At 50.0% G+C, this 25,646-nt stretch overlaps 8 protein-coding genes across 8 annotated transcripts; 5 read left to right on the forward strand and 3 right to left on the reverse strand.

The window, feature by feature from the left end:
- Positions 1-389: 389 nt before the first annotated feature.
- Positions 390-1,359, forward strand: NCS54_00893600 (Hypothetical protein; the record flags this gene model as incomplete). Its single annotated transcript, XM_053154298.1, has 2 exons — positions 390-566; positions 617-1,359. The coding sequence occupies exons 1-2, from the start codon at positions 428-430 to the stop codon at positions 1,357-1,359; spliced, it is 882 nt and encodes a 293-aa protein (XP_053010273.1). The 5' UTR covers positions 390-427.
- A 588-nt stretch (positions 1,360-1,947) lies between these two features.
- NCS54_00893700 (Hypothetical protein) lies at positions 1,948-2,928 on the forward strand (the record flags this gene model as incomplete). The annotated part of the gene is made up of 1 exon (XM_053154299.1): positions 1,948-2,928. The coding sequence occupies one exon, from the start codon at positions 1,948-1,950 to the stop codon at positions 2,926-2,928; it is 981 nt and encodes a 326-aa protein (XP_053010274.1).
- Positions 2,929-3,882: 954 nt separating this feature from the next.
- Positions 3,883-5,832, forward strand: NCS54_00893800 (HET domain-containing protein; the record flags this gene model as incomplete). Its single annotated transcript, XM_053154300.1, has 1 exon — positions 3,883-5,832. One exon carries the CDS (start codon positions 3,883-3,885, stop codon positions 5,830-5,832), a length of 1,950 nt encoding a protein of 649 aa, XP_053010275.1.
- A 1,549-nt stretch (positions 5,833-7,381) lies between these two features.
- On the reverse strand, positions 7,382-9,361 carry NCS54_00893900 (Hypothetical protein; the record flags this gene model as incomplete). Its single annotated transcript, XM_053154301.1, has 5 exons — positions 7,382-7,461; positions 7,522-7,641; positions 7,697-7,862; positions 7,913-8,794; positions 8,849-9,361. 5 exons carry the CDS (start codon positions 9,359-9,361, stop codon positions 7,382-7,384), a joined length of 1,761 nt encoding a protein of 586 aa, XP_053010276.1.
- A 601-nt stretch (positions 9,362-9,962) lies between these two features.
- On the forward strand, positions 9,963-11,446 carry NCS54_00894000 (Hypothetical protein; the record flags this gene model as incomplete). The annotated part of the gene is made up of 2 exons (XM_053154302.1): positions 9,963-10,154; positions 10,205-11,446. 2 exons carry the CDS (start codon positions 9,963-9,965, stop codon positions 11,444-11,446), a joined length of 1,434 nt encoding a protein of 477 aa, XP_053010277.1.
- Positions 11,447-11,963: 517 nt separating this feature from the next.
- NCS54_00894100 (ArAE-2-N domain-containing protein) lies at positions 11,964-18,993 on the reverse strand (the record flags this gene model as incomplete). Its single annotated transcript, XM_053154303.1, has 9 exons — positions 11,964-12,205; positions 12,324-12,535; positions 12,593-13,224; positions 13,274-13,413; positions 15,382-16,493; positions 16,556-16,838; positions 16,893-17,788; positions 17,841-18,749; positions 18,821-18,993. The coding sequence occupies 9 exons, from the start codon at positions 18,991-18,993 to the stop codon at positions 11,964-11,966; spliced, it is 4,599 nt and encodes a 1,532-aa protein (XP_053010278.1).
- Positions 18,994-19,999: 1,006 nt separating this feature from the next.
- On the reverse strand, positions 20,000-22,281 carry NCS54_00894200 (Hypothetical protein; the record flags this gene model as incomplete). The annotated part of the gene is made up of 4 exons (XM_053154304.1): positions 20,000-21,680; positions 21,736-21,855; positions 21,922-22,080; positions 22,172-22,281. 4 exons carry the CDS (start codon positions 22,279-22,281, stop codon positions 20,000-20,002), a joined length of 2,070 nt encoding a protein of 689 aa, XP_053010279.1.
- An 853-nt stretch (positions 22,282-23,134) lies between these two features.
- Positions 23,135-23,939, forward strand: NCS54_00894300 (Voltage-gated hydrogen channel 1; the record flags this gene model as incomplete). Its single annotated transcript, XM_053154305.1, has 3 exons — positions 23,135-23,375; positions 23,424-23,571; positions 23,627-23,939. The coding sequence occupies 3 exons, from the start codon at positions 23,135-23,137 to the stop codon at positions 23,937-23,939; spliced, it is 702 nt and encodes a 233-aa protein (XP_053010280.1).
- Between the last annotated feature and the right edge of the window lie 1,707 nt (positions 23,940-25,646).

Genomic DNA, 25,646 nt, shown 5'->3' on the forward strand with positions numbered 1-25,646 from the left:
TAAGACTAATGAAGTGTTAATAAAGGAACTCCCACTGATTGATAATCGGGCCGAGATACCTCCGCGTCGTGTGGCAGTGTTATGCAAGCTGCTGATAGCAAGCACTTCAAGTCAAGACCGTTTGACCTGGATGAGGCTTTGACGTAACTCCCTCTATGATTGGTTCATCTCCTTCGCATAACTTGGCCGGTCCATCCATGTCCTCCGCTCCACCTCATTCTGACGCTAATGCAGCCTGCTGATATGTATCCACTATCCGATGGCTCCCAAAGCTTAACCTTCATCGGCCAAGGTCTCACGTGGCATGTGGTGATGTCAACACAAGAATGTCTGCCTCCAACCAGTCAATCTCACCCCTTTGCATATGCACACAGTCGCTCTCCCGGTCACGTCAACCAACTTGTACACGGCGACACAAGCTCCAGCTATGGAAACTCCACTCGGCATCGTCCTCCAGCGCATGCCCCAGCAATTACTGGCCCAAACCCCTGCAGAAGACTGGACCGGTGTCACGAGTACGGCCGAGCGGAGGAAGCGGCAAAACCGACTTAACAAAAGATCACAATGTCAGTTCCTCTCCTACATCATCTGGCTTACTTTCTAAGATTTGAGGAAGATCAAAAGGCTCGGCTTAAGGGCCAGCAGAACCGAGCTGCATCCAGAATTGTGATGCAAGCTGGGTTGCCAGATTCAGGTGTATTAACATCGTCGACCGAAATGGCGCCCCAGACCTCGACAGATGTTGTTTTGGACGCTCTTCTCCATGCGTGTGAGATATTTGAGAGCTCTGACATCAGAGAGAGGATTTTTGCACTCGCGCACGATGCCTACTTGCACCACATAATGAACACGCCCCGTCTCTCTCAACTCCCATTCCTCATCACATTGAACATTAACATCGCCATGGCTAAGAACGCTGTTCAAATGGGTTTCAGGCCTGAAATATTGTGCCTCGAGGAGAGCATATCGCCATTTAATCAGCTTGGGCCCTCACAGTATGCGCGCACCTATCCCCAGAATCTGGAACCTACCTCTGTGCAACACCAGGTCATGCACCATCCTTGGCTTGATGTGTTTCCATTCTCAAGGTTCAGAGACAATGTCATACAAGCAGTCGCCGCGAATCTTATGGACGACGATGAACTGTGCGCTGACATAGCCGAGATGAACTACGAGGGCACGGCGAGGCCAAGTCTGATCGTCTGGGGGGAGCCTTGTGATCCTAGCGGCTGGGAAGCGTCCGTTTCATTTCTGCACAAATGGGGCTGGTTACTTCAAGGCTGCCCGGAGGTATTGGAAGCGACAAACAAATGGCGAGAGTGTAGAGGAGAAAAACGCCTTTACTGGCATGATCATTAGATGTAAGGAGGAGGTGAACACACGATAGCATTCTGACGATTTACATTGATTTGACAAAAGCAAATAACAATGCCAACATCACATCAAGATAGGCTAGCATGCTGCATTCGCGTGGTGACGCCATCTTGAGACCATGCTCGCTCCATCGAATTAAAATCATGGTTCCCACTTTATGCAAATGGATGATAACAATGAGGGTCCTCGGCTCTTAGACTGTGCAAAACAGTGCGCCCTCAACATTTCCGGTGTGTAGAGGGGTGGTATGGTTCTCACTCAGAGCACGCCCGGAGGCACAGTTGCGGGTTCAATGACGCGGAAAACCGCGAATACGCCAGCCATACCTGGATCCCGAGAACCGGGATTCATCACGCAATGACTGCCAGGGGTTGATGCAACCTGCTGATGGATAAGAACTTAAATTCTGCCTCGAAAATGCGTCTCAGTGGCAGAAAGCCCACCAACGAACTTTCTTATATACAAAGTCCAACATCACCCGGGCTCGCAATAAATCCATCTGTATTTTGTCTATTCACTCGACGTTTTTTTACGGGCTTTGTACCAACTCTTTATCTTTCCTCCACCGACAGTATGACTTCAAAGTACCTTGCCGCGCACGACAATCCTAACGGCCCCGGCGATGCGCGCCCTACTGCTTCTCAAATTATTACTGACTATGATTTGGAAGGGAAATTGACCGGAAAGGTTGTCCTTATCACTGGCTGCTCGTCAGGAATAGGAGTTGAGACGGCACGTGCAATCCATCGTACAGGTGCAACTATCTATGCGACTGCTCGTGACGTCGACAAGGCTAAGGGGGCACTGCATGACTTGGTAGACAGTCCCCGTCTTCATTTCCTGCGGCTTGACTTGAGCTCTCTAGACTCGGTGCGTACCTGCGCAGAGAGCTTCAAGTCCAAGAGCACCCAGTTGGACATCCTCATCGAAAATGCTGGCGTCATGGCGAGTCCCGAAGGCCGCACCGCGGATGGATTCGAGACACAGTTCGGCACCAATCATCTAGGTCATTTCCTCCTCTTCTACCTGCTCAAGGATACCCTACTTCGCTCATCGACACCCAATTTCAACTCCCGGGCTATCATTCTTTCATCCTGTGCCCATCAGGCTGGTTCGGTTCATTTCGACGATCTCAATCTCGAGGGTGAATACGAGCCATGGAAGGCGTACGGCCAGAGCAAGACGGCCAACTTGTGGACGGCACGGGAAATTGAGAAACGATTCGGGGCCCATGGCCTGCATGCGTGGGCTGTCCACCCTGGCAGCATCCCCACTGAGCTGCAACGCCATGTTTCCGAGGAGGTCAAGCAAGGTTGGGCGGCTGATCCAGAACTGGCCAAGGCTTGGAAGAATATTGAGCAGGGAGCTGCAACAACCGTTCTCGCGGCTGTTGCCCCTGAACTTGAGGGCAAGGGTGGCTTGTATTTAGAGGATACCCAGGTAGCTAAGCCTCCAGGTACAGGCCGCGCAGGCTATGCCGCTTGGGCTTACGATGAAGAGGGGCCGGGCAAATTGTGGGAAAAGAGTATCAAGATCTTGAAGCTAGAAGGGTAGGAATTCTTTTTCTAACAGGACAGTTTGGCATTTTGAGCCCTTGGCATATATCACAAAAATTCATTAGGTAGTATGGACGTATTTGCTACAATATTACTTGTGTAGTAAAAATACATGCGAAACGCTAGCTGTAGGGTGACGCTTAGACACGATCTTCTAGCTCGGTTAGCCCATCAAGGGCCGGGCTTCAACTATAATAAAGAACACATTATCAGCACATCATAGCATCATATCCCAATGCTAACACAGTGGATGCTTAGACACAAAACCTGACTACTGAAATACAGTCTCTCGTGAGGTCCAAGGAGCGCTGTGGCTCTACCTTTATGTGGCCTGTGTCCAAAACATTGGACGAGCTACTGCTTGACTCGACGTGGTAATCATTGTCGCTGTATAATGCTGAGCTCTCAAACTGGGCCAATTTACAGGAAATAGGTCTCTGTGAGAGATATATTTAAGCATTATCCCACTTTTATCAACTTTGTGACCAGCCAGCGCCGTCATTCCAGGTAGGGTAAGTTATGCGTAGCTGACAACCTATGACTTTTCCCCAAACTCTGATCTTGCCTTACCCACGAGGACCTCGTGAGGGCATCAATCCCGAAACCCTTCATAATCTTACGGCAGGTGATCAGGCTGAAATTGTGGCGTTTGCTGGCCTGGGGATTTTTATCTGGTCACCCTACCCCTCATTTTTCAACCCAACCTCCAGCCTAACATCACCATCATATTGCCTCCACCTGTACGCACCATTTACCAACCATGACCCAGAGAAGAATCGACTCTTTCGTCTTTAAGCCGCTTTGCATCACGTGCGCAAGGATCGACTTTCCACGGCTTTGTAGGCAAGCCAGGTCGGACCAGTATCGCCCTTCCTTGGGCACGGTACAAGATGTACTAGCAAGATTCGAGTCTCGCCAATGCTTCCTTTGTACGCTCATCGCCAGAGCCATCATGCGACGTTGTAGAGGGCGCGATGTACAAGGACTACAATGCTACATTGACGCGGATTGCTATGCAAAACTTCCCGGCCGCCTAGAGGATGTTATCACCTTCAACAAGCTCAGTGTGTGTGTGGTCAATCAGAGCAACTATTTCCCTAGGACTGTGTTGGTACTCCAGCCATGCAGTGATCCGGTCCCCCATGTATCCAACACTCGTGACTTCACCCCGGAGCCTACGTATCCTAAGCAGCCTTCTGGTCGGTTAATGGCTCCGTACTATCAACCACATCTGCTCCGTCAATGGATGTCCTGCTGCCATGAGCGCCATGGGAATGCGTGCCACATGCCGGCATGGCGAGCGAATGAGGACGATGAGCCACCACAGCTCAGGTTCATCGATACCGAACAATTTTGCGTCGTCGATGGTCCAGAAGATTGTCAGTATGCTGCACTGAGCTATGTGTGGGGACCAGCAGCTCACAACCGCTTGACGAACACACGGAGGACAGCTCAATGGCTTCGCAACCCTGGCTGCCTGCTACACGATGTTGTCCCCAAGACCATCTCCGATGCCATCAAAGTGGCTCAATCTATTGGATTCAAGTATCTCTGGGTCGACTCTCTATGCATCATCCAGGACGACGACCATGACAAGCGGCGGCAGCTTTCTTTCATGGATTGTGTGTATGCCAATGCGTATTGCACAATTGCTGCTGTCAGCGCTTTGCATGCGGACATGGGCATCGCTGGCGTGCGAGAATCTCTGATGCGGCATCCTCAACAAGCGATCGTCTCGGTTTCGTCCTCTCTACGTCTGATTCGCAGCACACACCTTTATACTGGCACAGCATACGAGAGGTCGACTTGGAAACGCCGTGCCTGGACCATGCAAGAATCACTCCTTTCCCGCCGCCTGATAATGTTCACCGATGACGAGGTTTTTTGGCGATGCCAAAAGGCGACCTGGTGCGAGAGCCTCGCGCTCGAGCTTTGTTCAACGCAGCGAAGGGAGCCCAGAATCACCTCTTACCAGTCGTTCGGATGCTATGACTTGATGGAGATAGGGCCAAGCCGAGCCTTCAGGCTTGAGTACGCTTACAGGGTAATCTCACAGTACGCAAAGCGCAGCATAACGAATCAATCCGACTCCCTAAAAGCCATCCAGGGCTATCTCCGGCGGCTTTATATGAAGCACACACTCGCTCAAAGCAACTGGGGTCATCTTCTTTTCCTTCGTTTCGAGGAGTCACTGGCTTGGGTGGGCGGCGACTGCGCTCGTCGCGTGGCAGAAGAACGTGTTTATAACCGTGACGGATCATCTCATCATGTGAGATTTCCAAGCTGGTCCTGGCTGGGCTGGGACTTTGAGCATGCCGGTTTAGGGAGGCTTTTCAACCTTCCAATTGCCACGGATATGGTCATGCCTGAGCTGGAGTTTTACAGACTCGACATTTATGGCAGAGTTCGTGCTCAAATGCCTCGAAATTTATTCGCTCCGCACGTCAAGCCACTCGATCTGAGTGCTCTCAATGAGGAGTTGGCCAGAGACTGGAAACACTCCACATCAATCGACGAGGACGATTTCAGCGGCATGGACTTTCATGATTCTGGACGTTTGCTCTTCTGGACGAGCGCAACGACTCTTCGACTGAACAAAGTGTCACAAGGACGCGATCTAGGTTATGAGTGGGAGATGACTGATCAATGGGGAAGAAAAGTGGGAGGCATGTCGGACTATGCACTCCCGAGCAGCACCAACGAAGGGGACCATTGCATGATTGTTGTCTCTCGCGTCCATGACGAATTTCGAGTGGAAAAGGTGCTACCGAAATTACATGTCCTCGTCATCGAGTGGGATGATGTGGAACAGCAGGTTGCGCACCGTGTTGGAGCAGGGTCTGTAGATGAAGCTGCTTGGGTAAGAAGTAAACCTGAGTGGATTAAGGTGACTTTGGCTTGAGGGCCATCAAGGCGAAAGTGTACAACCACAGTGTAATGTGTTCTTTGTTATAGTTGAAGCCCGGCCCTCGATGGGATAGCTAAGCCAGAAGACCGCCAGTAGATAGTATCTAAAACGCAGAGAGACCGGTACCCTTGATCAAGTTCCCCCCGGCCTCATCGTGCAAGACCACCGGTGAGGTGCCGTCATCGAGGCCTTGGAAGGCCAGAAAGCCAAGTTGTGGCACAATTTTCCGATAAGTAATGCGCTTGACACAGCTAAGAGCAAGCTAAATTCCCGCCCAGTCGATTAAAGCGTAGAGGTTCGAGAGAACATGTTCCCGGCCCCCTCTAGAGCTGAGGTCACACCATGGCGTTGAGCGAACGTACAAAAACAACGACAGGGAATCAGAATCAAATTGTTCGAGATAGGCATCGGTGATCTCAAACTGGAGAAAACAGACGTAGGTCTGTGTGGCATTGACGGTTATGACGCTATCCAATGCTAGCTATCATGGATATAAGCTTGCGGGGCTAAAACACTAGTTTTCATGCCACAGCTCCCTGAGCGGATCAACCAATCTCGCAGCAATCGCCTCACAGGCCATCTGTGCGAAGCATTCGTCAGATATCACCGGTTTACAGTTCTCGACAAGTTGAAAGCGCCGCTTCGCCTCCAGCGCTGCGACCTGGTTCTTGGTCAGGACGAAGCTGCCACCCTTTCGCTGCCGCATGCAAAGGCCTCCATCATCGATAGCAACTACGTTGCGTTGTAGAAAGGCATCGACGCGGTGTGTCTCATCCGAGCGTCGCGAAATTCAACCACAAACGGCAGCAGGCCTGAGATCTGAATAAAGTACAGGATGGGCCGGAAGACGCACGACACAAGCCGCACCGTCGCCTCTTCCAGCGGCATGGATCCATCGTATCCGCCGTCGACATAGCCTACCGAAGAGTCTAGCGTGGCATGAGAGTGGTCGCCGGCAGGGCTGCTTGAACCGACTTGAATGAGGCTGGAGTTGACAAATCCTTCTGGTGTGCCTCTCCTGACTCGCTTTACCCTAGAGAGCCCTTCAGGGTCGCTCTCGGACCCGGTTTCACTCCTCAACTCGGCCTCCTTCTCTTCATCGCTGGATACAACTGCCTGTACAGAAAAGAGTGAGCTTTCTCGGAGAGTAGGACTGAAGGGGTAGATCACCAAATATATTAAGTACTAATAGAACGGACTCTTGTGTTCATATCGTAGACGCCTTGTCTCTAGATGACTGCATAGCTGGCTTGGATGGGCTGGCCTTGAGCAGAGGACATGGCCAGATGTAGAGCTTTATTTTCGGCGGAGTAATCCGCTCAAAGGACATGGGAAACACCCTGTGCCCCCGGTAGCTTACCTTAACGGCCTTCGTGTCTTCTGCGTCAAAGAAAATATTTACAACCGATACCATGAGATTGAGCCGAGAACGACAGCATCGCGAGGAAGAAACACCCGGCATCTTCATGGTTTTACTAAGAGTTCTAACCTGGTAACAAAGGTGTAGTTGATGAGACCCTGAAGGACGGTCCACAAGCCCTAGTTATCCAGTACAGTTCAAGCAGTCTTTGAAGAACGAAAAGGTCGAAGAAACTTCCTCCAAGCCACTTATCTTGGCTACATCTGTTACACTCAGTCAGCACCACTACACGGCAGAGATAGCAGGTATGGGGAGGAGCTTACATAAATCAGGTCGAACAATGATGATTGCACCGCGACCTGCATCGATACCAAATGTCGAAAATACACGTCCGCAGTCTAGCATATACGGATTCTGCTCGTCTACAAACACTCTGTGGAGATCTAGGCATGGCAGAGTTAGTACGGTGAAAATGGTCGGGACACGGTGATGACTTACTTCTCAACATATACCTTCCGGTCTTAGGAAAGAAGAATTCTGGTAGTTTTTCAATCTCGAGACTCTTCCGCTCACCCCTTATTACGAGGGTTGGGTTGATGATTTCATCTGCTGGAGCCCCAAATGGGGTAAACATCTGGACCATTTCTTCCAGTTGCGAAGCGACCTAGAAAAGTTAGCAAATGGTGTCACATCACTCTATTCTCACATAAGTACCTGTGTCAACTTGTTGGTTGCCTCATCTCCACTACAGAAGACCAAGAGGTGCCATCGTCCGTCCGCCGGCAGGGCCTTGTTCAAATGCACAGGCTTTGCATCAGATAGCCTCACGGCCGGAGAGCTGGGAAACCTCATTCCAACACTGAGCCCTGATGCGAGGATGCCGTCGTCATTACTCGGACAAGTCAGGACTGACGAGCTGTACTTGGTAGCCATGCCGGCAGTATACTGTCCGGCCTGCACGAACTTGTCGCGGAAATGGGCGGCCGTGATTCCATTCTTCTTCTGATGTTCGGTGGAGAACAGCTTGCTGAACGAACGGTCAAAGTCGATGAGCTGTTGTGCTGTCTGCTGACGCTCCAGGACATACGTCTCCAGCACTGAAGGCGGGGCTCGGCCGGTCAGGACGTGGGCCATCTTCCATCCGATGTTAAAGCCGTCCTGGAGACTAACGTTCATGCCCTGGCCGGCTTTGGGGGAGTGTGTGTGGCAGGCATCGCCTGTGAGGAAGATGCGGAAGTCCTTGGTGAAGTGGTCTGCGATACGCTGGCCAATGACGTATGCTGACCACCACACGACACAGGAGGCATCTAGCGTGTAGGGGTAGAAAATGCGCTTAACCTTGTCGATGAGGTCTTGCTCGGTCACTTCTCGAGCTGTTTTGCCTGGTAGCTCGATGTAGAAGCGGACGAGTTCGTCGCCTTCCCTGGGGATGATCATGAGATTTCCGGCGTTGCTGTTGAGCATGGCCTTCTTGCGAATATCAGGGAAGTTTGTGTCTGGAAAGACATCCATGACGCCCCAGACGGAGTCACTCGAGTCGCCGACCATGTTGAAACCAAGTGATTTGCGGACTGTGCTATGAGCACCGTCACAGCCCTGAAGATAGACTAATTAGCACTACGGTGGAGATTGAAGCGCTGAGAGCCTTACGATTGCATATTTCGCCCGGTATCGAAATGGTACCCCATTTTGCAAAGCCACCACCTCGACAGGGTAGTCGCAAGCATTATCCAGAATGCGCACGCTCTCAACCTGAGAGTTGTACACGACGCCGCTTGATCCATTCCCTCGCAGACGAATCATCTCCTGAAGCATCATCTCGTTGATCCGTGCCTGGTTGAGAATGACGTGGGGCTGATGACTCAAGCCCACCTTAGTGTCAGGCGCAACATGTTTCCTCTTTAGTTGGCCCTGCTCGTCCGGGGACCAGAATGCCACTTCCATGACGTGATAGGCCTCTTTCAGAAGAGCATCAGAAATACCGAGATTCTCGAAGATTTCAACGGTGCGGCACTGAACACCGTCGGCTTGGCCGATCTCAAGAGGTCCTGGGCGTCGTTCAAGGATCTTGAAGTCAATGCCGAAACGGGCCAGCCAGATGGCAGCCGTAAGGCCGGCAGAACCGCCGCCACAGATGACAACTTGGACGGTTTCGGGGTCCATGGTAAGGCAATACAAGGAAGGCGAATGTTGCTAACTAAAAATCAATGAAGCCTGGTATGTTGTATCTTGTATCCTGTTGCGCACCAGGGCTCTATATCTAGGCGCCCTGTACAACCCATCCCAGGATCCGAGAGCGGGGTTAGATCCGGGGCTCCGACGGCAGATCGAATCGGCACCGGCTTCCCGCGGAGACGGCATCGGATCTCAACGACGGTAGTTGAAAAAGGTTTCAACCAATCAAATAGGGAACTCCGACTAGTAGGACTCTGAAGTCTAGCTATTAAACTGTTTAAGATAAACAGTAGCTCCCCAATGGCGACTTTATGGGAGTAAAACGTGCGTTCGCGGATTAGTACCTATGGACGGAGTAGATTTCGGGGATGTTCTCTGGGGTTCACACACACCCTGGTCCTTGTCCAAGCTGACTGCATCTTCAATCCCCGTCTCGATGCATCTCTGACTGAGTTTTTCCCCTCGTCGATATGCAGATATCGGCTGATTCGTGTCGTATGCAGGGGGCTGAGAATTGATAAAACGGCGACCCAGAGACTTTCTTCGGCCATTTCTCTACGCTTCTATCCATTCTTCCATGCTTGTAAACATGGCCTCGCTTGCTCGATCACTCGTAAGCCTTCTCGCAACGGCCTCTGTCGCCACTGCCGGCGCGTACAACTCGGTCATCGAAAAGGATGTCGTCATCATCGGCGGTGGCGGTTCTGGTGCTCACGCTGCCTTCCGTCTGCGAGAAGACTTTGGGAAAAGCATCATCTTGATTGAAAAGGAAGCAATCTTGGTGAGACCCCGATTGATGAACATCCACGCATCATCGCCTAACAATCCTAGGGAGGCCATGTCGACTCGTACGTCGACTCCAGCTCGGGCAAGGCCTACGACTACGGCGTCCAGTCCTTCATTGATGTCAATGGCGCCTCCGACTTTGTGACAAAGCGCCTTGGAGTCGAGATCAAGGTCCCCAGTCGAGAATCGCGATTAACCCGCTATGTGGACTTTAGAACCGGCAAAGAAGTCGACTATACTGGCCCTTCCCCAGCTGCTTTATCGACGGCCCTGGTAAAGTACGCTGAACTATGCGCCTTGTATGAGAACATGATTCTTCCAAGCTTCCGAGACTTTCCCGCCCCCGACGATATTCCCGAGGACCTACTCATTCCCTTTGGCGACTTTGCCAAGAAGCACGGCATTGAAGCCATTGTTCCCATATTGTTCCAGACCACTGGGCTTGGCGTTGGCGACGTGACTCGTCGAATGACGCTGGTCGTGATGCAAGCGTTTGGCGGGCCTATGGCACGATCGTTTCTCGGCCAAATCTCTTCCTTTGCCCCAGCCTCTGAACACAACCAGGATATCTACGATGCATTTGCGAAGAAGCTAGGAAAAGACGTGCTTTACTCTTCCACGGTTGTCAATTCTAAGAGAACTAAAAACGGCGTTCAACTCACTGTCAAGACATCATCGGGCAGGCTCATCAAGATCAAGGCCAAGCGCTTGTTATTGTCCATTGAGCCCACTAAGAGCAACCTCGCTCCATTCGACCTTGGCAAGGCGGAAAACACCGTCTTCTCCAAGTTTGACTACACCCGCCTTTACGCCGGTATCGTCTCCAATCCATCGCTACCCAAGAACTACTCTCTCACCAACTTGCCCGAGGCGGCAGCTCCTAGCAACTTCCTCGCCTTCCCCAACCTTCCTTTCCTCGCGCGCTTCGAATGGATTGGAACCGGCGCATCCGAGGAACTTTTCCGGATCATGGTCATTGGCGACCGAAACTTCGATGGCAATGACGCGAAGAAACTGGTCCAGAAAAACTTTGACACCCTTGTTAAAAGCGGCGCAGTTGAAGCGTCTGATTCAGCCAAGATCAAGTTTGTTGCTTACGCGCAGCATGGTCCCATGCATATGCACACCTCGGCCGAAGAAATGAGAAAGGGCTTCATCCAGGATCTGTATGCCTTGCAGGGTCTGCGGTCAACCTGGTGGACTGGCGGAGCCTGGGTTGCCAACTTCCAAACTCATCTTTGGTGGTTTAACGACCTTTTGTTGCCCAGGGTGATTGAGGGCTTGTAAAAGAAAAGATTTTGAATAAGCTTATTCTATGGTACGGTACTTTAGAATGTCAAATATGGTTGCTTCAATGTCTCTTATGCTCTAGGGAGCATGCTGATTGACGTGTCTTATACCCCCCAACCATGACTGCTGTGGCCAATGATTACACCTAGTCGACGTTACTATGCATACAAAGCGTAAAGCCTAGCCTCGCTTATGTTGCTCCCATTACTGGTTGCTGGGCACCTTAACCCAGACCCTTAACGCAGCTTGTATTCATCAGTTGGTATGCCCTTCATAAGAAATAAGAAATCAAGTTTCCTTATCCCACACTCTTACTTTAGTCTCCACGCGGGATACTCGCCGATGCATGGAAACATTTGCGACGGTCGTCCTGGCTCCATCTGGCCAATCACGGCCCGTTCAGCCGGCGGTCGACCTCCGAAGCGCGGCGGTTCGGATCCTAGGACACAGTGCAGCGATAAGTAGCTCAAGGTCTAAATATCAATCCTCTTTTATTGTAACTTAACCCCACCGGTTAACCCTGTGATAGCCCTCCTTTGTAGTTCTGAAACGACTGCAGCAGCGTTTGCTGCAACATCGGGATTATGTCCACAATCTTCCTCCCGTCAACCTCGCTAACCCCTAGCTCTCTACTTATCGTAGCCTGCAGCTCAGTCTGCACGTGGGACGGGATGCCCCCATCGAGGAACTTGCTATAGTCATCGATAGTCTCGGAGTATTCTACCGTCGTCGATGATGGAAGACTATAGTCATTGTCTGTCCGGACATGGTCAGCTTAAGTCACACAGCACGCGGCCATAGTGCTTGCATGGAGAAATGTCCCCTTGGTCTGTATCCGGAAACAAAATGCTGAATATCTTGCGCCAACGCTCACAATCCGCGTCGTGCGACATGGTCTCTCTCCGAGGTCGTTTCCTCAGAAGTCGCTCCTGTTCGGGAGTGATGTTATCGGAATCCGAAGGCTCTCTTAACGCACAGGGCGTGACGGAGCGAGCGTGCGCTTCAAGCTCGGCATTGTCTTTGAAGTGAGATAGGCAGCGGGTGCATCTATGGTCTGGAAGAGTGTGCTTCCGAAATAGATGCTCTCTATAATGAATCGTCAGCAGCCTGTTCTCAGTAACCCTGTGGATGTTGCCAACTTACTTCAACCTATGAATGTGCTCCCATCCCCGCGAACAAGTCTTGCCATGCTTGTGAGGATTCATCTTGAAGAAGGGGCAAGCGAACCGACGGACATGTGCTAGTCCCGTCTCCTGAATCGTCTGTGTCGTGCTGATGTTCTGCTTGTTCAGGTCACTCGTGGAAGCTGATGTATCACTTATGACTACATCACTCAGATAGACCGGGTTAGTATGGCGTCTCATAAGTGGTGATGAAATGCCGTCCTTTCCGTCGCCAGTGTTGCTGCTCAAATGCCTCCGCTTTGTCTTCGAGTTAGGCCAGCTCCTTGCCAATTCCCAAGAGGCAGGCATGTCGGTTGTGTTTGCCTTGGCTTGAACGGCCCACCTCGGGGCCTCTTCAGAATGGCAATTCCCTAGGTGATGTATCGTCGAAGCCAGGATGTCATTCAGCGGGTTTGCCCCAGACAAGTACGCCGCCTCGGAGCCCGAGCGGTTGTAAAAGCTAACCATCCTCTGCTTGACGTCTGCCGCAGTGATTCTGCGGACGGGTCTTTGGCCGTTCGTCTCAACCACGAGCATGCTGCTCTCGATGAGACCGAGAAAGTCGTGGAAGAAGGGCGAGCAAGCCCAGTGCTGATGCAGAAATGCCATCCACTGAGGGTAAATATTAGAACAAGGCCTTGGCTACAGTTCATGGACTCACCCTCAGAACAGCAGGCTTGACTTTGCTGCAAATATTGCCCGTGTCTCTAGAGCTGCTCAACTCAAAGTAGCAGTCATCAGCCGACAGGTCTTTTCTCTTGGTCTCCCTACTCGCCGAAAACTGCGTCACACCATTCCATCCTAGGAAATACTATATAACTCGGAGACGAAACTCAAGCACATCAAAGTCCATTTCCGTTTCTAGAGCTAAGCTCCTACCACTCTAAGCTAAGTTAGTGCTAAGGTTAGGCTAAGGGACCTAGAGTTTGGGCTAAGGCGGGTTAAGCTTAGGCTAAGGTGCCTAAGCAGGCCTAGTTTTAGGATCACATACCCCTGCCAGGGTCCCCTACGGGGACCATATCTAGGACCACATTCCTATTTTAGGCCTGTAAAATACCTTATTGTTATTAAGAAGGTCTTTTATAAATAAAATTCTAGAAAAATAAGCTCATAAGATATAAGTCTAGGATTTTATTACCCTATACTATAGCTTATGCGCTCTCTTATAGTTTACTTTTCTAAGCAATACCTGCTTAGATAAGCAAGATATAAAGGAGTGTCAATATTGCCTTTTCTGGACTTATTTCCCTTTTAGGAAGGTCACGTGATCTCGGACTTAGGGCTTTATCAAAAGCCCGATAATGCCATTAAATCCGTTTCCTTCCAAAGGGTATTTCCTATCTGGTTTTAAAATATCCTAGTTTAAAACCCTATAGGTTTTAACTTCTATTATGCCATAACTCGACTTCTAGTTATCCGTTACTAGCAAAACTAATAGGGTTTTAAAGCCCGGAATTAGGTTTATCTAATGGTATAAATTTTATCCAAATCAGGCTAATAGATTCCGAGCAATTTGGTATATAAGCTATAAACCCTCTCTTAGAAATAGCTCCTTAGATCCTTAACGAATACAGGAAATAAGAACACTAATTAGAAGCTGGTCTTCTTTATTTTAACCCTATATTATATTTACCCTACTTTTATTGCTCTATGATTCCTTACCTGGCTAATTAGCTATTTATAAGGACTGATTCTACTGCTTATTCACCTCCTATTTCTATTACCTACCCTATAGTCTTTGAAGACTATATTTCTTCTATTTTTTAGTCTTTTACAGGTTATAAAGAAAAGAAGCTATATAGATTAGGCTATAATAACCTTAGTTATCTAGATTATTGGCTTATTTATAGAGGGCATACTAAGAATAGCTATTACTATGCCTACCTAGGCTATTACTATAATATTACGAGATTATAAGCATAAGAGTATGCCTTAGCTAAGATTAATAGGAATTGGGGCAAGAAAGAGGCGCTAAAATCGAGGTATCACTATAGGCTATATAATATTACTTTATATAGCTCGGCGTATTACTTTAACTTATATTACCATAGAAAATAGGTAGGAAAAGAAATACTTTTTATTTGCGGCATTTTTATTGGATTAAGCCCCTATCTGGTACGCGATGGTAGCCCCCGCGTAGTCAAGGAGATGCACTAGGTCGCACCGTTCTCGCGACGGGTCTTCCATCATCTCCTAAGTGCGTGTTGCCCTCCGAAAAGGTACTCCGCTCCAGTGTTAGAAGCTTAACAGTTAGCCCAGGATTTCGGGGACTATTGAGCACCTGACTGTTAAGAACCTATGAGTAAGATACTTTCTTCTTCCCCAAAAGATAGAAGAGAATAAGGTACTGCCCTAAGTGAGACCTCTCATTGGTTCAATAGCCGAAAAGTAACATCTTTGGAGGGCAACATGCACTTAGGAGATAGGCCGAGCGACGGTAATGCCCCTCTGCTAACCTGAGCACCACCGGCTTCCGGCTCAAAGTGTTCATCATAGCCACTATGGACGGCGTCGTCCGTTGATTACGAGCCTGCATGGCGGCCATATTTGGCACCTGGGGCCCTGTTTATGTCCTGGGTAACAAGGACGAAAATCCGTCATTCTTGATGTCCTCGAGACGCTTCTTTTAATGGTATGTATAACAGTTTTGACTAAGATAGTTTACAATCCTTTCACTTGCCACTAGTCACTCTCAAAAAGGTCAGATTCGGGCGGTCTGGCAATTTCAATATGAGTAGAAAGGCTCCTCGCCTCAAATCGCCTTCTTACTGATCGCGGCAACAAGCCGAGTCGTCCTCCGCTGGGCCAGCGGCTTTTCAACCAAATCGCTGACCTTGCTATCCCTATCGCCCACGCCCACGCGGAAGCTGAAGTCCACGACGCCTACAAGCCCGCTCACCGCCCGCACCAACCCCTCAAGGTCGTCGCATACCAGCGTGCTGCACACCTGCGTCGCGACGAATTCTGCGTAGCCACGCAGCTCCAAGGGTGCGTCCAGGGATTTGGTGTCCCCGGGGAAGGCCACATCTGCTTGTTTGCTCTGGGGTTGTGGGTCACGTCTGGTGCGTTTCTCCGCGACGTGATCTGGGGCCTCCTGGCGCAAATCGATGGTAGTCAGTCCCGAGTTTCCGCGTCCACGTGAGAAGTCCCGATGGGGAAGTGATGGATTGTCCCCTTGATCTGATTCAGTGGCCCTGTCGTCTTTAGGCAGCCGAATTAGTCTCGGCATCATCTCGTAAGGTTGAGGAAGAAGCAAGAAGGGTGGCAAGCTCTGGCCTGCAAGCATCGAGTTTGACAATAAGGTCAATGTCGACAGGAAAGTATGGTTCGTCGGTTCTACTCCCGAGAGGACCTCTGTGAGCGCCTGCCACCAACTATTATCTTGCGCATCTGCGGCAGCATTTGATGAACCAGCTTGCCCATCGTCGGGGTCCGCCGTCTTATGCGTTCGCGGCGGATGTGTTAAGGCATAGCTCATAAGCGTTAGATAGCTCATGATACGCCCGCTACGCTTGACGATCTCTTGGTAGGTCTCAACGGGAAAGCGACCGCCTAGGTTGGGCTCCCACCGCTGCCACACGACGTGAGACTCAATAGAGGACATGAGACGCATAACCTTGCCGAAAATCTTACGCCGAGCTTTTAAAAGGTGGTAAGCAGGCGATGTTTCTGACTCGATATCGCCTGCTGTCCCTTCAAGCTGCGATTGCATAGTCGAAAGTATGACGCTGAAATATTGAGCGAGAAGGTATATGGTCGCGGACAAATCCTGTCGAAGCCAAGTCCGATCGGTTAGAGGAGAAGGGAAAATTGTCCAGAAGAACGCAATCAGACTGCCTGACGCGACAACAGCGAGCCGATACGGAGCCAGGAGATAGGTTCTACACCCATTATATTAGCCTGTGACGACCTAGATAAAAGGGAAAGGACAGGTAGGGCTTACGGATAGTATGGCTGTCCTGACTCAATTGCTACCGCTTCGCCAAGCTGTCTTACCTGCAACTCGTAACCGATAATAATAATCTGAGTAATAATGGTAATCATAACGGCTGTAAGAAACCGGGGAAATTTGAAAAAGTAATACTCAATGAAGATAAAAAACCATAGGAAAACAATAACGCCGGGGGTCTTCTGGTCGACGATATACCAGATAACCAGTGAGAAGATCATGCCTAGACACGTACCCCCGACTCGACAGAAAAAGCCGAAAATCGACTGGCCAGAAGCTGTTGAGAGTGAGTAATTGTCCAAGTCAAACTCCAAGGGCAGCAGGGACTTACTAATCGTCATTCCCAGAGCGATAGTAATCATTGCCCAATCTAGCCTCTGATCTTGAAAGAATTGTTGGGTTTGCTCCAAGAATGCCAGTATACCGACTGTTATTGTAGCAGCGGCAACTCGAAAGCCGAAGACTGACTCCTTAGATCCCAAGGCTAACGGGATCCTACGAAGCCCGTTCCCAAAATGCTGCCAGATATTGGTGGCAGGAAGATGCTCTAGATCCTTCTTAGGGTTAAAGCTATCTCCGTAATTAACGTTGTTCGTCTCTAGGATATCCTGGTTCTGCTTTACGCTCGAGTCCTGTTCTTTGAAGACACTCGCCAACCACTTCCATAGCCGCCGTTCGGTGGGGAAGAGTAAGCGTTTATGCTTCATTGTACCATCCTTGACTTTCTCGTCCGCGAAGGCGACGAGGTCCTGGAGGGCTTCCCCGGCCGCATGCATCAGTTGTTGTATATATAAAGTCACGTAAAGTTGCGTCTGGTTCCTTGGTATGGCGTCGCTGGCTTCATCCCCAACCCAGGCCCGAGGAATATCTCCATTCTGAGAATAGAATTCCTGGACTTTCTTATCCACAAGGCTACCAAACCATTGGTCGCCTGGGTTCACCGCGTCTCCGTGGGCCTCGACATCGTCCGATACGCTGCTCGTTGACTTCCTGGTTACCTTTGGTTTCGGGAGAATCTCCAAGCAGATGCCAGTATGTTCGAGTCCTTGGTCGATTGCTTCCACAAGGGTCTGGAATGGCGTGTGCAATTGTTTCATGACATCATTCCACACTTGTTTCTCCCAATTTTCTTCCGCCGCGATCTCAGCCAGTGTGTCCTCAACGACATTCCGCCTTCGACGTTCGGCGACTCGGTGGAAGATATCTACAAGTGAATTTATCGCCACTCTACTGGAAGTCAGCCGCGTTTCTGCCAAGAATTGGGGGATAGCAAACTTGCATTGAAATCGTGACGTTTCGAATTAGTGTGAACGTCTCGCCGAGATCTTTCGCGTCAAGCTTTCCCCAAGCCATATCTCTCTTCGCAAATGCCATATTGTCATGGACCTTGCCCGTCAAGACTCTTATTGTGTGGATTGTCTCTGTTAGACGCTTGGCTGCTTTCCCCTCCTTGGCCATACCCTCATCCTTCACCTTCTCCGACTTCTTCGACTTCAGCTTCTTCTTGTCCTGCGAGACTTCTCGCTCTTCGGTATTCCTCGTTTCGATATCAAAATTGTCGTCTCTTGCTAAGGTCGCCAGATATTCCTTTTGTAGACCAACTACCTTTCTGAGCAGGCAAATGAGGCCTCTCAACTCCCCGATCACTACCATGCGACTACTAGAAGGGAAGATGAAGAGCGACACACCTGTCGCTAGTGCCATTCCAAATAGCATCGCTAGAAGCTGCTCTTTGACGAAGGCCTCCGCTGCTTTAGTCGTGGCAAGCTTGGGCCCGGAGGTCGTGCTATTGTTGATCAAGATACTATAGATGATCACAGGCAGGCTGAAGCTAGGCAGCTTCGCCCGCACAAGGTTTGCGAACCAGATATTCGCGAAGAGCCATACTGCGCAGACGGCTGACTGAGACGAATTATACGGTGGTGGGGCTACCGTGGTAGCCTGGGATGTGGGAGGGGAGGTATGAATACGTGCTTGGATGGAGGACCAGAGGACGAGGAGAGACATGGCTGAGCCAACGCAGATGGCAAGGAGGTCCAAAATGAGGTTCTGGATAAATCTGTCGCGCGGCAGAATCGCGACGGCAAGGACGGAGATTACCGGGATTAAATATCCCATCGTCGTGAAGTAAGAGGATATTCGTGTCGATTGGTACATCGATATGCCAATGATAGGAGGGATGGAGCCTCTGCGCAGAGCAAGAATATATTAGTATAGAAAGTCCCGGAAGAAGTAAAAGAATGCGCATTGACTTCTGACTTGAACATCAGGACCAAGGTGGCAGCATTTAGCCCGACCTTGTCCATGAGGCGTCTCAATGTGGTGGGCTTTGGCTTCGGAAGTTCCTCCGCATCGTCATGGGCAGCGGCGGGTTCCTGCTTCTCCGCAGCCTGGCTCGGGGACCCATTTTGCTGCTTTTCTGGGCTCGCCATGGGTTGAGATATTCGGGGGCTCGTAGTGGGAGATGAAGGGAGGTGAGGCCGGCATAGGCGCGCAAAGCGAGTTGATAAATGTCCAAGTTCGTCATTATGACCAAGTGTAGGTCGGGCCCACGAGATACCTTTTTAAGACGATGCGATGTAGACGCCGACGGTGAATTAGCATTGGCCGATGCTGTCATCCCACATCTCCCGATGGTGACAGGGGCTACTTCGTGTCGTTACACACAACAGCGCCAATCCTCCGTGAGCGGGTAACTGGCCCAGGAGGACACTGCCAATCTGTTCACCAAGGGCGCGGAACTTTCCACCTCCAATCAGCCGAGATTTGAGGATAGAGTTTCTTCGTCGGCGCACGCGTAAGTTGAGGCACGCTGGGCTAAAGAATCCATAACTTCCCTTGGGTGAGAAATCCTGGCAAGGCAACCAACCATCTATCTACTTTTGAGGGTGCCGTACCCCGCACTTCATTTGAATTTCAGTACTCGGTACTTGCCTCGACCCGGGAATCCACACCTAAGGCTTACCGAAGTGGGGGCGAACTTCCTCGAGTTGTTTGACTCTGAGCGGGGGCTCGTTGTTTCCTTGTACAATTCTCACCGAAAAAAACCCAGTTAGAAGCGCATTGCACGCGCTGATTGCCACAACTTCGGCATGAAGACGACAACCATTATGGTATTATCAAGACGGAATTGCTATAGAAGCATGCTATACAGGCTGTGCTACTACTACTAGGTACTAAAGTGGTACCTGTATATGGCTACCTTGGAACTAAGCTAGACACTCAGTCAGCTTTTAGAAAACCATTTTGCTTTGGATTTCGAGTCAAAGGATATGTAGGATTGTGTACATCGTTCGACTTGCTGGCTTCCTCGAACGCCCTGCCCTATCATGTCAACCTAATCCAAACTAATCCCATTCAGATACGAAGCAAACCATAGCGTGAAACATGCATGATCTGAATCGATGTTGTGTAAATGACTAATTCGAAACCTGGATATCAGGCTCGTTTCTCCTTGCCACCACCTCCATCGAAGTCATACACCTCCTGCGCCTCCTGATGCGCCACCCTGGCACCGCTCCCCAGCTGCCGTCTCCTCTCTGCCGATAACGACTCCCGGAGCCTATCCATCAGACTGGCCAGAATCCACTCGGTCTCTTCCTGGCTGCTTATCAAAGGACTGCGATTCCCTACCCACGACCACGCCAGATCCTTATCTGAGCCCTCACCGTTAGGATCTTGGTGTTTTCCCTTCGGCTTGGCTTTGCAGTGTGTCTGTGGGTTGTGTTCATCTTCGCCGATGAGCTTGAGGTACCAAGCCCATTGGTCGAAAGTGTAGCGATGCGGCTTGGATTCTTTGAGGTGGCTGGCGATGACCTGGATCTCAGAGATAAGAACGAAGTGGAAGTCAGCGCCCGTGGGAAGCCCATCGCAGTGATTGCGGACCTGGGAGGGCGACTGTCGGACTCTGCAGGTACCGGGATGGCCTCTGTTATCGCCCTGTAGGGCTTGTTCATTGGGCTCGGTCATGATCTTGTCTAATCGTTGGTCGGTGCTCTTCGAGGACGCCTCTAGCTCCGGAGATGCAGAGTCCAGATGGCCTGGGAAGGCCTTGCCAAATGTAATCTTGCTGATAATATGCTTCATATTACCGATAAAGCCTTCGTCGCCTGGCAGGATCGTGACATTTCCTACTTCAACCGTACCATTTCGGATAAGCTTGACCACAGTATCACTGGCATGTGAGATAAGTACCGTCATCGTGGGCAAGGCTAAGAGAGACCAAAAGACAAAGAAAGATTTGCCTGCATTAGACGTAGGGGTGAGGTCACCATATCCAATGGTAGTCCAGGCCTCAAAGCAGAAGTAGAAAGAGTCAAAGTACGACCAGTTTTGATAGGGCTTCTCGGTCCTCTCAAAGATAGCCGCACCCACTAGCCATAGAACGAGCCATGAGCAAGTAGAGCTGGCCATGGCCATCCATCTTCTGCGAGATGCAGATTGGTGTTGTATCTTGCGCATTAGGGCAAACTCGGCCCTGCGGCGTTCAAACTCGGTTGCTGGGATTTTATCTGACTGTGTGCGAGATATTTCAGACCTTTCGCGGATGGGCTTGAGGATACCATCGTCCCCCTTTCGTGTTATGGTCTGGACCATCTTGCGTCGTGTCTTCTCCTCTATCCGGGCTTGGAAGCGGCGTCTTCCACGCTCGAGGACAAGGTTCATGACTGAGTCGATGACCAAACCAAGGCTGATAATACCAAAGAGGGCGTATGGGATCAGGAGAGCTCTTCCAAGAGTAGTCTTTGGGGCGTAGTCACCGAAGCCGATGGTAAAGAGAGTAACGTCTGCCCAGTACACGGCATCGAGATAGTTCCAGTCTTCGACTTTAGAGAAAACACGGGCGCCAATGAGGAGGTATAGAAGGAACGTGATGGTCTGCAACATCAGAGTGCGTTGACTAAAGGTTAGCATAAAGTCTTTCCGGTAGTGGCCGGATAATGCACCCCAGAAGGTCACAGCCATAAGAGAAGCATCGAAGAAGTAAAGGATGGCCGCCCATATGCCATAGTAAAATGCCTGGGACCATACGAGCTCGTCTTTGGGGAACTTGATGTCTTTGAGAAGTGGCCCAGCGGCAGTGGCGCTTAGGGAAATGCGGCAAATAGCTGAGATGTACCTGTTGATGTTATATTAGCAGTATGCACCGATTGTATACAGTTCTTGTCTAGTACCATCCGATAATGGTGATTGGTTGTGCCAGACTAAAGCGCACTCGTCCTGCCATGTTGAAGAGTAGAAAGAAATTCGAGGTGATGGCGATAGCAAGCTGGATGGCATTAGCAGTCGTCAACCTATAGTAACATGCATCAGAGAAGAAGCGGGCTAGGCATTGATCGGAGTAATTGCAGGGTACGTACCACCACGGGTTACTGACGAAAGGGGCCTCCTTGATATCTCCCCCGGGAACGAGTTGCTGTCGCCATGGCTGGACTAGAGCACAGATACTAAACGATGAAGCCACAGGGCCGAGAGTCCCTGCGATCATGGGGAACACCAATGAGAGGAACCACCAACGGCTACGATATAGAGAAACGGCACCGTGTTAGCGCTCGCTTAACGACTGAGACATCGTCTTGGGGATGCTTGTTCTTGGTCCTTGTGGCTTACCTGGGTTCTTCATGAGCATTGTCATTTTGAAATCTTTTCCTACGAGAGGCAACACTCTCGATGACTTGGGCTTCTTGATCGATGTTTTCACCCAAATCTGTGGCGTCCATCTTGTCTCATCCCGGTTGGCAACCTCGTCGAAGACCAAGAAGGATAATTTCAAGTCTCGCAGTCCGAAAAATGGAAGAGGAGGCAAGGTGAGGAATAGAAGGGACCACTCGATGTTTGAAGGTTGTTCTCACCTTAACAAATGCGCTGGTGATGAACTTGGCATGGGACACGTGCGGAGGATGGCGTCGCATCCTGGCTTCAGCTGGGGAGACGCTAACGAACTTAGCCGCTTAGGGTTTAGGGATTCTAGCTGACACCATCCGCTAAGCTCGGCACTGGATAGCCGGGGTACTCCAGTTGTTTCAACTTGGGACCACAGGCGCTTGTCACTGACCGTTTTCAATTGGGCTATCGTCTCTTTCGAGTTTGTTATGCTTTCTCGAGCTGCTGAATCACTTCATTACGTGTTGTCAGTCGAAGACAACCTAGTTTGAGCAACCCTTGAGCTTGACAACAGTACACCCCAGCTCGCAGAGCCTTCGGCATCCGACTCTCCTTTTGCGTTGCTGCCAGGCCGAGACAAGCTCACTCCAGGGCTTCGGGAGGTTTTAGCTGGACGGGGGACATTGTGAGCGGTCGATGGTCAACGCCACGGGACCGTGCCTCTATAAAGGGCGCGGTAGGCTCTTCTCCCCAAAAGCAAAAGGTGGGGCTATGTCGACCTTGCGGCCTTGGCTCGGAGCCAGGCTCAATCTTGGTCCTTGATTTCTCCCTATCTTTGGCAGCCGCGTCAGCACTCTGTTTTTTATGCCTCTGATCTCGAATGCTTCGTCATCTCCATCATCGATGCCATCCTGGTCATAATTGAACTCTGCATCATCGGAAACAGTTAATCCAGCCCCAGAGTGCCGCATGTCTTCAACCAGTGGGGAATACCGACACCGGAGCGATGAGGAACAACCGCTTTTAAGGCACCGGAGGAAGCCGGAGTTCCCGTCTTTAAATCTCCAGCATTGGTATTCACACCCACTTGAGGGTGAGCGATGGACTATCCAGAATACCGGAGAAAAGACTAGGCGATTCCTCTCCTCAAAAATCGGCCACTACTGTGTTCTTACTTTGGTATCTCTTGATGTTCTAGGCATGATTGCTGGTAAGTTATACTCTGCCTAGATCATGAGTAGTCAGCTGATTTAGGTAGATTTCATTCTGCAACTATTCAAATGCGAGCAAGCAAAGAGTGGCCCGGACTGGAACCTTGCTTTGAACATCCTGGGCTCTGTCAGCTTGGTCTTCTCGTGTCTGTTCATGGTTGAATTAATTGCTTCAGTTTGGGCATTCGGCTGGAAGTACGGTTCGCCTATACGTCTTATTTTGACAGACAACAGATGCTAATAAGCTCAGTTATTTCAAATCTTGGTTTCACTGCTTTGATGCGTTTATCGTCGTCGCAGGTTTTATCACCGACGTTGTCTTGCACGGTATCATCGAGGAGGTTGCGTCTTTGATCGTTGTTATGCGTCTCTGGCGTGTCATCAAGATCATTGAGGAACTCAGTGTTGGCGCCCAAGAGCGGGCTGAAGAGATGGAGAGTAGGATCGATGAATTCAGGAATGAAAATAACCTCCTCAGAAAGGAGGTTTCTCATTTGAGGCGAACGCTCGATAAAGCTGGCGTGCAGGACGAAGGCCACAATACTCTGCCTACTCCAGACTAATTAGGAAGCATCTTCTTGGCGATCCACGAGCATTCAAGTGTATTTTCAGCATGGTAGCAAAGATATGGGGTTTCCCGGTTTTAATCTATGAGGTCAAGCTCACTAGAGCCGTTTCTGCATATCTGCGGTTTCTTTCCATTCGTCATTTCGAGGTTCCCTCGGCTTAGGCTGCTAGCCTGCAAGGCCGCATCACCGCCATTAATTCTTTCACTGTTGCTGGACGCACTAAACTGCGTAATTCGCAAGTTGGTAATAGAGCTCGCTCTATCTATCTGGGAGTCCATAGGTTCAGGGGTATACGTAACAGCGAGGGAAGCCAAGCTCTTCCGCTTGGTGGACCTTAACAATGCCCATCCAGGGCGGACTAGAGGAGGATAGCTTTACGTTTCACTGAGACGTTTAGAAATGGGACCAACGGTGGCTATGCTCAGGGTATCGACAATTATGGTTGCCGAGGATGCAATCCACTTAGCGCTAGTCAACCGCATTGATTTGAATGGCCATGAACGTCAATTCCACTCAATCAACAGCGGGGCCCCATAGGCACACGCCTAGGCGTGCGTATTATGTCAGCCCTCAATTTGGCCCGGGTCTTGATACATGCACCATCGGTGGTGCAAATATCATCCGTTATGTAAGAGCCATCATGTTTGTGCAAGAGATTGTTGGAGATCACAAGTGTGAGGCGACCAAGGCCGTGGCAAAGGATGGAAGAAGGAGGAACATTCTACAAGAGATCGTGCCTGTACATAAACAACAGTTCCCCCTACTGCACTTTTAGGACGACTTAAGCAACCTGCATCTTCTCATTTCAACAGAGATACCTCTTTTCTATCTACAGAAACAGCATCTAACGCAGTGATACAGCAGAATAGGCCAATAAATGCAATATCGTGTTGTTGTTGCTATTCCTGCAGTTATCGTATGAGTGACTACTAAGCCTGCTCAACCCTACATGTGAACTCGGCTACAACATTGTTGAATCAAGCCATTGGGTCGCCATAAATATTCTCGGAGATTTGCCCTTTCTTTTTCTTTCTAATGATATATAGCTCTGTCCGCGAGTATTCGCCTATCATCAGCATATACTAAGATACATTTATTAGCACTTTAGCCTAACTCGCGATAATACTCTCCTCCCTCGGTTTTCTCCCCAGTAAGGGTTTAACGTGGGGGAGAAAGCTTTGATAGGCGGCCCACGTCTTAAACGCGCCGGATAGGAAATGGTCTACTGCTAGCTTTATGAATAGCCGACTCTATTATGCTAGGTCCCTAAATTCCGAAATCTACGAGTAAGTGCAAAACTAAACTAGTAAATATATCTCATAGAGTCCCATAGTCGAAAGAGTAATAAGGGAGTAGCCTCGTAGTATATTTATATTATTCTCAAAGTCTCTTCATTCGCTTATCTCGTCGCTTTTGCTCCCAGTGTCTATATTATCTCTGTCTTTTATCTCATCTGGGATAATATTATCGTCGTCGTAGCTATGAAGCATAATCTCGGGTATATTCTAAGCCTAGAATTGGCTCATTAGCGATAGAAGATTGGCAGCGCGCGGTTGCTCCCGCCTGATCTGCTCAAATATTACCTACCACGTTATTGTAAGGATGTGGGCCTGCGATACGGCAAAGCCTCGCAGAGTCATGGGCCTTATGGATAGAGGTGTGGCACAGTTGCGGCACGAAGTGCCACAACTGGTTGATCTT

The sequence above is a fragment of the Fusarium falciforme genome, chromosome 7, assembly GCF_026873545.1.
Source record: "Fusarium falciforme chromosome 7, complete sequence".
Lineage (NCBI taxonomy): Eukaryota > Fungi > Ascomycota > Sordariomycetes > Hypocreales > Nectriaceae > Fusarium > Fusarium falciforme.